This window comes from Heptranchias perlo, chromosome 5 (genome assembly GCF_035084215.1).
Source record: "Heptranchias perlo isolate sHepPer1 chromosome 5, sHepPer1.hap1, whole genome shotgun sequence".
NCBI lineage: Eukaryota > Metazoa > Chordata > Chondrichthyes > Hexanchiformes > Hexanchidae > Heptranchias > Heptranchias perlo.
In genome coordinates this window covers 102,955,472-102,970,102 of record NC_090329.1, presented here as the reverse complement: position 1 = coordinate 102,970,102, position 14,631 = coordinate 102,955,472, and the positions used below count along the sequence as shown (strand labels likewise).

The 14,631-nt window shown below is 44.1% G+C and overlaps 1 protein-coding gene across 1 annotated transcript in view; it reads right to left on the bottom strand.

Annotated features, from left to right (window-relative positions):
* cep162 (centrosomal protein 162) overlaps positions 1 to 14,631 on the bottom strand; it is a 139,982-nt gene that overhangs the window by 26,465 nt on the left and 98,886 nt on the right. The window contains exons 19-21 of the mRNA XM_067983879.1: positions 12,348 to 12,474; positions 9,253 to 9,416; positions 6,975 to 7,079 (exon numbers count right to left, since the gene is read on the bottom strand). Coding sequence (XP_067839980.1) covers positions 6,975 to 7,079; positions 9,253 to 9,416; positions 12,348 to 12,474 — 396 coding nt within the window. The remainder of the gene's footprint in view (positions 1 to 6,974; positions 7,080 to 9,252; positions 9,417 to 12,347; positions 12,475 to 14,631) is intronic.

The window sequence follows — 14,631 nt, the reverse complement described above, 5'->3', positions numbered from 1 at the left end:
AAAATCTGGGCCAATATAGATTTAGGAGGGAGAGGGCTCTGCTTACGACCCATAACATCCACTGCCAAGATTTGTCCAAAGTGTTGCTGCAGTTGCGACAAGGCAATAATATTCAGTAAACATGTGACGATTGCTCCACAGCCTTGCATATGCTATTGGTAGGAACCTGAAGAGATTACAATCAAGAAGCCATAGAATGGCCCTTAATGTCTCCCTGCAACATGGTAGCACTGTAGGATGCACTCAAATATCAGTTTGGTTAAGTGCTGCTGTCATTGGTCTGGCTTGGGTTCTTGAACAATAAAAAATGAATAAATGTCAAGACTGTTTAGATTCCTCTGTGCGAGACACAGAATGACGTGGGGCTCTGCAAACGTTTAACAGTGGAAACGACATTTCAGTACAGACTTGTGTGATGATATGTAAAACAATGGATCAAATTTCTTGACCTAAATGAAAGTAGGAAATTACCTCAATTATGAATTGGGTGCTATCCAGATGCTTTTGCTCATGCCCAGTGCAAAGCACCATACCCACAGTTAAGCCCATGCTACCTATGAACAAAAACATGGGGCCCGAATTTAGCAGGCCTGCGGGTTCCCAGCGGGTGGTCCTCCGGGAGTGTGGTCAACACGCTCGGCGAAATTAGTGGGTTGCCCACGCGATCGTAGCAGGCAACCCACTAATAGGAATCAATTACCTGCTCCTCCGGGGTCCACGGCGCTGGCCTGCGCGTCGGTCGGGCTGCGCATGCGCAGTACGATCTGTCAGCTGGAGGCTCTCTAGTTAAAGGGGCAGTCCTCCACTGACAGATGCTGCAACCAATGGGACAAATTGCAGCATGGAGCAGCCCAGGGGGAAGGCTGCTCCCAGTTTAATGATGCCTCACCCCAGGTATCATCAGATGGGGTGAGGAGGAGGGGGAGGACACAGATCTTCCCCCCGGCGGGCGGGAGGAAGCGGTCTGCCTCTGCCACCAAGAAGGCCTGGCTCGAGGTGGCAGAGGGGGTCACCTGCGCCACCAACATATCGCCCACCTGCATACAGTGCAGGAGGCGCTGCAATGACCTAAGTAGGTCAGCCAAAGTGAGAACACGAAGTCTTTCCCCTACACTCCATCTGCCACAACACTGCCCCCACCCCACATCTCCTTCGGCACCGCCAACACTATTCTGTCACATCACCCTTCATACCCACTCACACCCCATCCTCATCTTACCTCCACCTACTCACCTCGCCAGTACTCACCCTGCCACTAACAGGCAACCCAATCCACATACAATCTCATTGCTCCATCCCATACTCACCCTCTCGTGCATCTCCCTCACGGCCAGCCTCACTCAACCTGCCACCACCTGTGCTGCAGCCACAGGGCATGCATCACATATGTGCAGTAGGCAGCGTAAGGCAAACGTCTCGTCAGCATGAAGGGGGTGCACAAGGGTGTCTGAGGGTTTGTCATGGGTGTTACCCATATTGAATTTCAGAGCAACAAACAGAACACATTATATTGACACCACCACTGCCATGTCTCCGCGAATCCTGTCCGTTGTGTCAAATAATGCCCGCTCCTGGGTATCACTATGAGGACCCACCACTGATGCCACCCATCGTGTTACTGCAGAGTAGGTGCAGGTGTATTTGCAGGGCTCGTCCGCGCAGACGACTGAGAGACATCGGCGGTGTAGCCGGCTGCACCCTGGAAGGATGCGGAGGAGAAGGTGTGGCGGGCAGTGGTGACTTTGACAGCGACAGGTAAGCAGTTGGTGCTGGAACCAGCCAGGAGCAGCTCGGCATGAAAGACGCTGCAGATCTCCACGACTACATGTCGAGCGAATCTGCGCCTCCCTGTGCACTGCTGCTCGGAGAGGTCCGGGGAGCTGCGCCTCGGTCTGTGGACCCTGTGGCGAGGGTAGTGCCCTCTGCGACGCGTCTCTCTCTGCGGTAGCCCTCCCTCCTGCTGTGCAGGTGGGCGTGCAACAACACCGTGTTGGGGGGATCCACGTCTCTGCGGCGGACGGCGTGGACTGCGAGGCTGCTGGTGCTGGTCATGCTCTTCGTCCTCCGAGGGTCTCCACACACCACCCATCTGGCAGGTGTTGGTCTGAGGGGTTGTGCAGGGTAGGTGTGTGGTTCCTCGGACTGGGGCTGCGGTTTCGTGTCGGTCTGTCCTCTGGCTTGGCGGGGGGTGGTGGAGGGCAGGGGTTGCCCTATGTGACGCGGTGGCCTCCTGCGTGGCTGAAGGCTCTCCCCCGTGGAGCGCACCTTGGCACCTGCCACAGGCTGCTGGCTGCAACACGCCTGGTTGGAGGGAGACTGTTTCCCCCAGTGTGGGAAACTCACTGCCTTGAAGCGAAAATCCCACACTTCCTCTTTTGACAGCTGCTTCAGCTCATTAACTGACCACAACGAGCAAGGTAAGTACTCTCAAGTGGAACCCCGCTGGCTTTAATTGCCTGCGGGATTCCCACCAGTGGGGCTTGCGCGCGCAGCCCCGCACGTCAGCGCGGTACCCGGAAGTGGCCGGGATTTTGTCGCGATCCGGTCACGTGACCGGATATCGGGATTTTCGGGGCCACCCCTTTGGGAACCCGCCGGAAACACGATCCTAAAATCGAGCCCATGACCTCAGTGTTAAGTAATCTGAGGGGTACAATGCCTGGGACAAACCATAAAACACTTCTGCAGCCAATGAACTCACTGTGGATAGTGACTCTGGAACTGTCCAATTGATAAATAATTTTCTGACTCAGAGGCATGGATCGATTAATCAAAACCATCTCCAGACACCTATACCTGGATTTTCCACTCCTGGATGCCCACTGTAGTGATATAATCAGGCAGCCAGCAGTTGAAAATGAGTGAGAGTTTCATTTTCCTGGAAACACCACCATTCCATTCTCTGATGTCATTCCCATCAGGCAGGAGAGCGTCTGCCCATTTTTGGCAAGCTTCCTGCAAGGAAGGCAGTAATAAGATGGCGGCTCTTGCCCGTATAACAGAGATTCAGGGTTGCTGGGCACTGCAGAAAAGGCAGGATGAATTTTAAGAGCCCACCAGTTATCTTTGCAGGATTTCCAGCTACCTTATTTCTGAATTGACTTTTATTTTGCCATTACTAATTACTTTTCCATCTGGTCTTGTCCCATTTACTCTTCCCTGATTTCAGACATGGCACAATGGGTTTCCCACTGGGAATCTCCCTTTATCTTTGCCTTTTGAAAGGAGAAGAGGAGCAATGGAGGAATGCCAGGCAGATCAGGCAGTACCGGAAGTGAACGGCACCCACCATGTTCCGCATTCCAGAATTTATAGATCAAAAACGTACTCTGGAATGTATGACCTATGGGCAGTGCTTTCGGAGGCTGCATTTCATAAGGGAAGCTAATGATTTATGCAACATGCTGCAACCTGTTTTGCAGCCCACTGAAGGCACTGTTCTGCTAGTGCTTGTGAAAGCCACCACCATTCTGAATTTTTATCCTATGGGATTATTCTAAGGCTGTTACTGGAGACATCACTAACATTAGCCAATCAATTGTGCAAGGTTGCAGAAAGCAGGTCACGGAAGCATTTTAAAATTAATTCTCAGGATGTGGGCATCGCTGGCAAAGCAGAGATTTATTGCTCATCCCTAGTTGCCCTGGAGGAGGTGGTGGTGGGCCGCCTTCTTGAACCACTGCAGTCTGGGAGGTGCTGTCGAAGGAGCCATGCCAATTTGCTGCAGTGCATTCTGTAGATAGTATACACTGTAACCAGGGTATACCGGTGGTGGAGGGAGTGGATGTTTAAGTTGGTGGATGAGGTGCCAATTAAGTGGACTCCTTCGTCTTAGATGGTGTCGAGCTTCTTGAGTGTTGTTGCAGCTGTACCCATCCAGGCAAGTGGAAAGTATTCCAGCACATTTCTGACTTGTACCTTGTAGGTGGTGGAGAGGCTGGGGAGTCAGGAGGTGAGCCACTCGCTGCAGAATACCCAGCCTCTGACCTGCTATTTATGTGGCTGGTCCAGTTGATTTCCTGGTTAATGGTGACCCCCAGGATGGTGGGCGTTCCAACGATGGTAATTCCATTGAATGTCACGGGGAGATGGTTAGGTTCTCACTTATTGGAGATGGTCATTGCTTGGCATTTGTGTGTCGCAAATGATATTTGCCAATTATCAGCCCAAGCGTGGATGCTTCACTATCTGAGGAATTGTGAATGGAGCTGAAGACTGTGCAATCATCAGCGAACAGCTCCACTTCTGACCTTATGAATGAGGGAAGGACATTGATGGAACAGCTGAAGATAACTGGGTTTAGTACGCTGCTCTGAGGAACTCCTCCAGCAATGTCCTGTGGCTGAGATTACTGGCCCTCAACAACCACCACCATCATCCTTTGTGCCAGGTATGACTCTAGCCACTAGAGAGTTTTCCCCATGATCTCTATTGACTTCAGTTTGACTATGACTCCTTGGCGCCGCACTTATTCAGCTTTTGTGTCCATGTTTGGACCAAATCTGTAATAAGGTCAGGGGCCGAGTGATCCTGGCGGAACCCAAACTGAGCATTTGTGAGCAGGTTGTTGGTGAGTAAGTGCCGCTTGATGGCACTGTCGACGATGCCTTCCATCACTTTGCTGATGATTGAGAGTAGGCTGATAGGAAGGTAATTGGCCAGGTTGGATTGGTCCTGCCTTTTTGGACAGGACACATCTGGGCAATTTTCCACAATATAGGTTAGATGCCCGTGTTGTAGCTGTACTGGAACAGCTTGGCTAGAGGCATGAATTGCTAATTTATGTGTATAGTTGGCTGTTATTTTTGAACCTGGCTAAGAGTTATTTAAATCCCTGGCAACTGTTTGAACGGTATTTAAATAGGTTAAGCTGTTCAATGAGCTGAATTGAAGATTTGAGCTGAGCTGAGTTGTTTGGAACCTTCAAATAAAAATAAGTTAGACTTGCTACTTCCCATGATTAGACAAGAAAACAACAAGAAAAAAAAATCTACAAATATATCACATATCTACAAAAGAATAGATTAGCATATAGATTACAATCTTTTATTTCTTGTTCTAGGAGTTGCTTAGCACATCTACTATAGATATAGTAGATATGCTAAGAAACTCCTCGAACTGCTTTTTGAAGAGGAAAGAAAATTCCTGTGGAAGCACAGAATAGATTCAGTAGCCAACATAACTAACAGAAAGGTTATCTACTCGTTGTTCTGTGTATGCTATCAGAAACTTATCAGGGCAAGTGAAGATATTCTTAAGACCATGGGAATCAAGATTTGCTTATGAGTAATCTAAAAAGTATCTAAAGAGATTCAGCGAAGACCTAAAAATGCCAGTCTCAATACAGAGCCTTCTGAAACTGCACTCAAACAGGACCCATTCAGATCCACCCATTAATAAACCATCTACTTATGTGATTGCAACCAGCCACCAATGCAGCTGTCCTATAATCTGATATGATCTAATTTCTTCAAAAAGTCATCCATGCAGTATGTCATTTAAAATGTCATTTAGAAATCAAGGTGCATGTATACAACATCAACAGGAGGGTTACCATCATCTACCATTCCCGTCACTTCCTCAAAGAACTCTATCAAATTAGTGAGGTAGGTCTCACATTTCCTAAAATCATGCTGGGAATTCCTAATAACCTCTAAGAAATGTTTGCTAACAACCTCCCCACACTGACATTAAATTATTGAAGTCTGATTTCTTCCCCTTTTTAAATAAAGGAATTACATAAGGCTCCCTACAATCCATGGAAACCAACCCAACTTCAAAAAGCTATGTAGATGATGCCTGTCCCTTTAAATTGCAATAGGTCTTTAAATCCTGCGGCAGGACGATATACCACACCCCCAAAAGGAAAGCTCCCAACCAGAGGTGTTTACAATGCCAGGGGCTTGCTGTAATTATTTAAATAAGGCCGACACTGAAAATTACGACTGGCTCAGTACTTATAATTTCGGGTGGTTGCCTTTCCTGCTCTGCCATACTTACAGCAGAGATCACGGTTCATCAGAAAATCCTGGACTCTGGCAGACTCGTACCCCCTGTAGCTCAGCAACCCTAAAGAAATAGCTCAGTGGCCTTCTAAACTGTCAATCATTTTTAAAAAAAAAGAATTTTGGACAGAAGCAGCATGTACGTGACCTGTTAAGTCCTTTATCCCTTAACTGATTAATTGCCTCATGAAACAGACAGTTGCAGCTGCACCTGAGTGTGGTAACAAGCTGTGAATTATAACATGAGAAATCCACATCCTCACATATCCAGCATGAGGTCACTTATAAGGTAGATTTTTGTCTTCACTGCCTAGGTGGAGAGGCAGAGAGGAAAATCGGTTGTGGAGGACACATGCAGGTTACTGAACCCACCCAATATTACATCCTTTAATTTAAATGGAAGGAAAATCAGGCAGTTTCTGTTACGGCATACGATCCCCTCAGTCAGATTTTTCACTTGATGTCCCCTCCCAGGTGATGTTGAATGCTCAAGCAGCAAAGATGAAAATCTACCCCATAGTTTCTTCAAATGTAACCAAAAATTTGGATAAGAAAAGGAACTCGGATACATGATTTGTATGGGTATGAGCCACAGATGTGTATATTCCAACTGACAGTCTGTACACTCAGAGTAGGAAGAAAACTGAAGTGACCACAGCCACAAGCTCCCATAAAGATATATTCTTATTATATATATATATATATATATATTAAAAAAAAGTATAAAGCTTTTTATGAAATGAGACGACAGATCACTGACCTTAGGGAAACACTCTGGCAAAACAAGACACCCCCCTAATGATCCAAATACAAATGATTATGAAAAATTGGAAACTTCTGCAACATGAATTTAAATCAATGCCTGAGTTACTCCAGAATATGAGGGGCATTACGAGGCAGGTCAGATCAGCTTAATATTGCTATATATTGTAGAACCTTTAAAATCCAAAGTTAAAAAATAATACATACCTGTCGCTCAAGGTCTTGAATTCGCTTGGCTTCGAGAGCTCGGCCCTTTGCACGCTTCTCATAAGTTGAATTTCTGTTTTTGGAATCAGCTGTAAGCTTTTCTACCTGCCAAAGTTGAAGAAATAATGTTAAAAATGATATTCACAAATTCATGCATTGAAAACACAGGTTTGAGTGATGCAGGAATTTAAAATGGATTTTTTTCCTTTTTTAATACTATAATGATTACAATTAGAAACTGAAGTAAAATTAAATGCATCCGCTGAATCTATTATAAATATATATTTATTAAAAATTAAAAATAAATGTAGATATATCTCCCATGACATTATGTGGTTGCAAAGGGTGCTGAGGTGAGGGAATGAGGCAGGCTTACATGTGGTCACTGAAAGAATTTGAAAAGAAGATGGAGAAAGGTATCTGCTAAGAGACAATGGAGTAAAAGTTTTTTTCCCCAATTGGTCTCGGAATATTTGAATCAATTAGAATTTTTTGTGCGACACAATATGGCGCTTTTATATCACAGATCTCCCGTGATGCTGCACATGGTAAGACAAAGGCTACACTGTTGCAAAGAAGTGTGTATGAGATCTCTCCAGATACAACTAGGTGTTTTTTTTTGAGTGGTGCATGGTAAATAATAAGTAAGTAATATTTTCATTGCTGGAAGATAACTCAGCACACAATTCATGAATAAACATGGAAAAGCAGTTCTTTACTGTCTACCCGTTTATATAAACAATTATTTTCAAGCTTGCAGTAAAAAAAGAAAGACAATTCCTGTAACCATTTAACATATTACAGAAATATTCCACTTTGGCCATTTAAAGTTTAATTTGTCACACATGTAACATGCTATACACAACCCTTAAAAACAATAATCTCATTATTTCAGGGAAAAATTATCACAGAAAAAGATGTTTCACCTTATTTTTGAGGTTTTATAGAAAAAAGAAAAATTCTAGTTATTTTTACTGCTTCTAAAATGATTTCCTTGGAGTTTTAAAAAAAATTTCCATTGGAGAGGTTAGGGCTTCCAAAGTGAAGTCCTGACATGCTCTTGTGTTGTTGAATGGTTACTCTTGTTGCAATAATGAAACTAGAGAACGGGAGTTTAAATCCCGTTGGAGAGAATTTGAATTCAGTTTAAAAAAAAATCTGGAAATAAAAAGCCGGTATCAGTGAAAGCGACCATGAAGTTGTCAGATTGTCATAAAAATCAATTAGTTCACTAATATCCTTCTAATATGCCGTCATAACTCGGTTTGCCCTACATGTGATTCCAGTCCTACACCAATGTGGTTGACTCAACTGCCCTAGCAAGCCACTCAGTTGTATTAAACCGTTATCCATTTCAAGAAGGCCCCGCCCCCCCCAACATTGTCACTTTCTCAGGGCAACGAGGGGGGGACAATAAATGCCAGCCTTGCTAGCAATGTCCACATCCTGAGAATGAATAAAAACAACCTCCTCAGCTAACAATGATGAATCTGGGAATCTGCATGAACTCAAAGTTCAGGTTTCTCATATAGGCCCAAACCTCAGATGTTGAGGTTTGTTAAAAACATGGGTAAATGCAATCATTTTCCGATAATTGCTCAGAATGCAGAGAAATGCAGTCTGTGGTTTTTGCATATCTCTAGATCATCTCACAAGCAAGGTCAATTATACTGAACTAAGGACTCTGCCAGTCCTGCTCAGCTCACTCTACCCATACTCCCCTAGACAGTCATACTGAGTGACACTCGGTGGGCGACTCGTAGCCTTCACTATGCTCGGAGTGAATGCAGCAAGTCTCCTTCCTCCAGGCGGTATGGCCCCTTAATCTTCTTTGGATGTCAAAACCTCTGCCTTGTACAACAGACTCAGTATCTATTATAGTCAGCTGTACTGTGTGCCTGTGTAGGTTAGAGTCTCTTTTCAAGCCCCAGCCTTCTACCAATTAATTGCCCAAGCTATAGGATTATTGTTTAAATTATTTCTCAATAGAGCACTACATGTGCAAAAGGCACAAATAATTGGTTCAAGTCACAAGGGGGTACAATTCTTTCTTTTTTTTTTGCTGCTCCTTTGTCTTGTGTCCATTATAATAATCCACTTAAGGAACTGTGAATCTATACCAACTCAGACTCTATACACCTTAGTGCTTCACTAATGACTATTCAACATTGAAGTCAAACTTTGGAGAAAAGGTTCAAATAGTTCTAGACTTCTAGTCCATCAACATTTATCTCAAATATATAAAGTTGCATGTTGTTCTTTCGAGTATATTCTGCACCTGGTTCTTCAGCTTCTCAATCTCTACATTTGCTGCTTTAAGCCGCGCTGCATCCTTATCCAGCATCTCCTGGTTTTCAGCATACCACTGTAACCTCTTGTTGAGACGATGGATTTCTTGCTTGTACTTTTCCTCCATTATTTTCATCTCAAATTCTTTATCACCTGGATAAAATATTGTTTTAAAATCAGGAATACGACTAATGATAAAAATAAAATGCACAAGATAACTACAGATGAGGAAAGCCATTCTATCCATCTTAAGTCATTTATCCGGCCCACCTTAATTCATCCAGCCGCATCTTCAAGTCTCCCCCACTGTAGCATCCAATTGTTTCTTCAATGAATTCAGGGTTTTCACCTTCACTATTTTATTTGGGTCTATTCCATATTCTGATCTCTGCCTCTACACCTTCCTCCCCCCTCCTCTAAGATTCTGCTTAAAATCCACTTCTTTGACCAAACTTTTGGTCACCCCTCCCAACATCCCCATCTTTAAACCACCTCCTGCTCCCTTGACCCTATTCCCACCAAACTGCTGACCACCCAACTTCTCTTCCTGACCCTCATGTTACTGATATTGTTAACGGTTCCCTCCCTTTAGGTACTTTCCCCTTCCCCTTTAAATCTGCCGTCATCACCCCCTCCTCAAAAAACCCACCCTTGACCACTCTGTCCTTGCAAATTACTGACCCACCTCCAACTCCCTTTCCTCGCCACAGTCCTTGAATGTGTTGTTGCCTCTCAAATCCATGCCTATCTTTCCCACAATTCCATGTTTGAATCCCTCCAATCAGGTTTCCGCCCCTGCCACAGTACTGAAACGGCCCTAATCAAAGTCACAAATGACATCGTATGTGGTAAACTATCCCTCCTCATCCTTCTCGACCTGTCTGCAGACTTTGACATGGTTGACCACATCATCCTTCTTCAACGCCTCTCCTCCTTCATCCAGCTGGGTGGTACTGCGCTCGCTTGGTTCGATTCTTATCTATCCAGTCTTCCTTCTCCCAAACTGTTACCTCTGGAGTCCCTAAGGTTCTATCCCCTCCTATTTCTCATCTACATACTGCCCCTCGGCGACATCGCCCGAAAACATGACGTCAGGATCCACATGTACAGTTACGACACCCAACTGTACCTCACCACCACCTCCCTCGGCCCCTCCACTGTCTCTGATTTGTTTCACTGCTTGTCCGACATCCAGTACTGAATGAGCAAAAATTTCCTCCAACTAAATATTGGGAAGACTGAAGCCATTGTCTTCGGTCCCCGCTGCAAACTCCATTCCCTAGCCACTGACTCCATCCCTCTCTCTGGCCACTGTCTGAGACTGAACCACACCGTTCACAACCTTGGCATCCTATTTGAGCCCGAGATGAGCTTCCGACGACATATCGACTCCATCACCAAGACCGCCTACTTCCACCTCCGTTAACAGTGCGCTTCTCCGCCCCTGCCTCAAATAATCTGCTGCTGAAACCCTCATCCATGCCTTTGTTACCTCTAGACTTGACTATTCAAATGCTCTCCTGGCCGGCCTCCCATCTTCCATCCTCCATAAACTTGAGCTCATCCAAAATTCTGCTGTTTGTATCCTAACTCACACCAAGTCCCGTTCATCCATCATCCCCGTGCTCGTTGAGCTACATTGGCTCGCGGTCCGGGAACGCCTCAATTTTAAAATTCTCTTCCTTGTTTTCAAATCCCTCCGTGGTCTTGCCCCTCCCTATTCTGTGACCCTTTCCAGCCCTATAACCCTCCGAGATCTCTGCGCTCCTCCAATTTTTGCCTCTTGCGCAGCTCTGATTTTAATCGCTCCACCATTGGCGGCCATGCATTCAGCTGTCTAGGCCCTAAGCTCTGGAATTCCTTCCCTAAACCTCTCCGCTTCTCTCTCCTCCTTCAAAATGCTCCTTAAAACCTACCTCTTTGACCAGGCTTTGGTCGCCTGTCCTAATATCTCCTTATGTGGCTTGGTGTCAAATTTTGTTTGATAAGCGCTCCTGTGAGGCGCCTTGGGACATTTTGCTACATTAAAGGTGCTTTTTAAATGCAAGTTGTTGCTGTTGACTTAGTGTTCATTTTTTTGATGTCTCTGGAGTGACTACGGATGATTTTCTATGTTAAAAGCACTAAATAAATGCAAATAGCTGTTGTTGAATGGTTAGATGCAAATTTTAGACAGACTCAAATGGAATTGTTCAATTTGCTCCCAATTTTCTGAAGTCAGCTCATGAGCATAGCTCCAGGTGGAGATTTGAAAGGCCGCAGAGAGCACAACTAGTGGCAAGAAGCAGATAGTTACCTACTGGCGAATCTTAAAGGGATTCAGACATTTAAAGGGAAGTAACAGAAGGGAGACAGAAATTCTGAAAGCCTTCGTATCAGTGGAAATGAAAATTAGGTGTTTTCTTTAATGTCAGTTTTATGCCTGGGCAGCAAGTTGAAAATCTACTCCAGACTGTCTACCCTAGGACTGGAGAAGAGAAGAGTGGAGGAGGGGGCTTTATTAACAGTCTTTAAGATATTCAGAGCTACGGAGAATTTGGATCAATAAAAGCACTATCTGGCACAGGATTTGAGAACCAAGGTAACACAGTTTAAAGTTAAGGTGGTTAAAAGGGAATAGGAAATTTAAGACACATATCAGAGGATGCTACAATTGTGGAACAGATTACCAATGGGAGAACAGAGAGCCATATCAAGTTTTTAAAAAAGGAATAGGTGAATGCTCATCGGGAAAGGATGTACAGGGCTATTAGTTCCAGAGTAACAGTAAGGAAACTGTTTTGGAAGGATAGGCTAGATGGACCAATGCTCTTCTCCTGCCCTAAACACTAAGTTAGGGTCGTCTCAAAATGTAAATAAGGACATCTTTACATTATTGCAAAATTTTGATATAAAACTACGGACATCACACAATACGCTAAAATCAATTACCATTCAAGTCTACTGATGGCTTACCATCTTCCTATAATCTGTTTACCCATTAATTAGCTTTGGAAATGCATTAAACCCAACAAGAACCATCGGAGAGCTTCTACATGATCTGAATTGCCCCGAAGAGGTTAAACTGTACAACCGATTACTTGCCTGAAGTATACGTAAGTTGTGCTTTAGCCATATTGCGCTCCTTCTTCATCTTTTCTAGGTCCACCTCTAATGCTTGCTTCTCTTGTTTAAGTTTTCTTATCTCTTCCGTACGTTTACTCTCTTCTTTCTGAAAGTTGAGAATAAAATAAAACAGAGATAGAGCATTAAGCTCCTGTTCAGAAGACATGCTTGAAACTCAGTTTCAATTAATTTTGCTAGCCTCTAGCCAAGGGCGATTAGGATACAATTTATGAAAGCACGCTTTTTCATTCTGGAGGGTAGGAAAAGGTAACAGAACTGATACTGTCCTGCAAAAAAAGAGAACTGCCCAATGACATATTATAGAACAGCACTGACAGCCAAGAAGATCTCTATAGTACAGACTACCCTGTACATCATCTTAGAGAAAGAGCACAACACAATGAGGTTGCAATTTGATTCTAACCTAGGGAATTCAGCACAAACTCAAAAAACCATACATCAGTTTATCAGCAATTCAAAACTAACTTTCAGAATCTTCAAAAAGTGAATGTGGGAAGTTAATGTCAATGTTTATTCATTAGGTAACAAGATGACTTTCACCAGGTTAACGTGGACCCCCTAGATTGCTTCTTTTAAACTATGATGAAAAGAAAAGATAACATTGAATGCAGAAACTACTAAAGAGGTTAGCACCAAGTAAAACGACAATAGATTATTTTCATGGTATGATGAAGCCATCCATGGACAGTAAACTATGAGCGGAGTGATGATAGGATTTTAGAAAATGGGGAGATAAACACAAGAGTTTGTGTTGTTTTGATTTTTGATGCAGTATTATGAAGAGACAAAATGCCATGGTTAAAAAAAGAGAAAACTTTAGGAGAGTCGTAGAATCATAGAAAGTTACAGCATGGAAGGAGGCCATTCGGCCCATCAAGTCCACGTTGGCTCTATGCAAGAGTAATCCAGCTAGTCCCACTCCCCGCCCTACAAATTTTTTTACTTTCAAGAACTTATCCAGTTCCCTTTTGTAGGCCATGACTGAATCTGTCTCCACCACCCTCTCGAGCACTGCATTCCAGTTCCTAACCACTCGCTCTGAAAAAAAGTTTTTCCTCCTGTCACCTTGGGTTCTTTTGCCAATCACCTTAAATCTATGTCCTCTGGTTCTTGACCCTTCCATCAATGGAAACAGTTTCTCTCTGTCTAGACCCTTCATGATTTTGGATACCTCTATCAAATCTCCTTGCAATCTTCTCTGTTCCAAGGAGAACAACCCCAGCTTCTTCAGTCTATCCACGTAACTAAAGTCCCACATCGCTGGAATCATTCTAGTAAATCTTTTCTGCACCCTCTCCAAGGACTTCACATCTTTCCTAAAGTGCAGTGCCCAGAACTGGACACAATGCTCTAGTTGTGGTCGAACCAGTGTTTTATAAAGGTTCATGACATCCATACTTTTGTACTCCATGCCTCTATTTATAAAGCCCAGGATCCCGTATGTTTTTTTAACTGCTTTCTCAACCTGCCCTGCCACCTTCAACGATTTGTGCACTTATACCCCCAGATCTCTCTGTTCCTGTACCCCTTTTAGAGTTGTGCCCTCTAGTTTATATTGCCACTCCTTGTTCCTCCTACCGAAATGTATCACTTCGCATTTTTCTGCATTAAATTTCATCTGCCATGTGTCCGCCCCTGTCTATATCCTCTTGAAGTCGATCACTATCCTCCTCACTGTTTACTACCCTTCCAAGTTTTGTACCATCTGCAAATTTTGAAATTGTGCCCTGTACACCCAAGTCCAAGTCATTAATATATATCAAGAAAAGCAGTGGTCCCAGCACTGACGCCTGGGGAACACCACTGTACACCTCCTTCCAGTCCAAAAAACAACCATTCACCACTACTGTCTGGTTCCCGTCCCATAGCCAATTCTGTATCCATGTTGCTACTGCCCCCTTTATTCCATGGGCCGCAATCTTGATGATAAGCCTACCATGCGGCACTTTATCAAACGCCTTTTGAAAGTCCATATACACCACATCAAGTGCATTGACCTCATCTGCCCTCTCTGTTACCTCATCAAAAAACTCTATCAGGTTAGTTAAACATGATTTGCCTTTAACAAACCCATGCTAGCTTTCCCGAATCAATCCACTTGTCCAAGTGACTGTTAATTCTGTCCCGGATTATCGTTTCTTTAAGTTTCCCCACCACTGAGTTTAAACTGACTGGCCTGTAGTTGCTGGGTTTATACTTACACCCTTTTTTGAACAAGGGTGTAACATTTGCAATTCTCCAG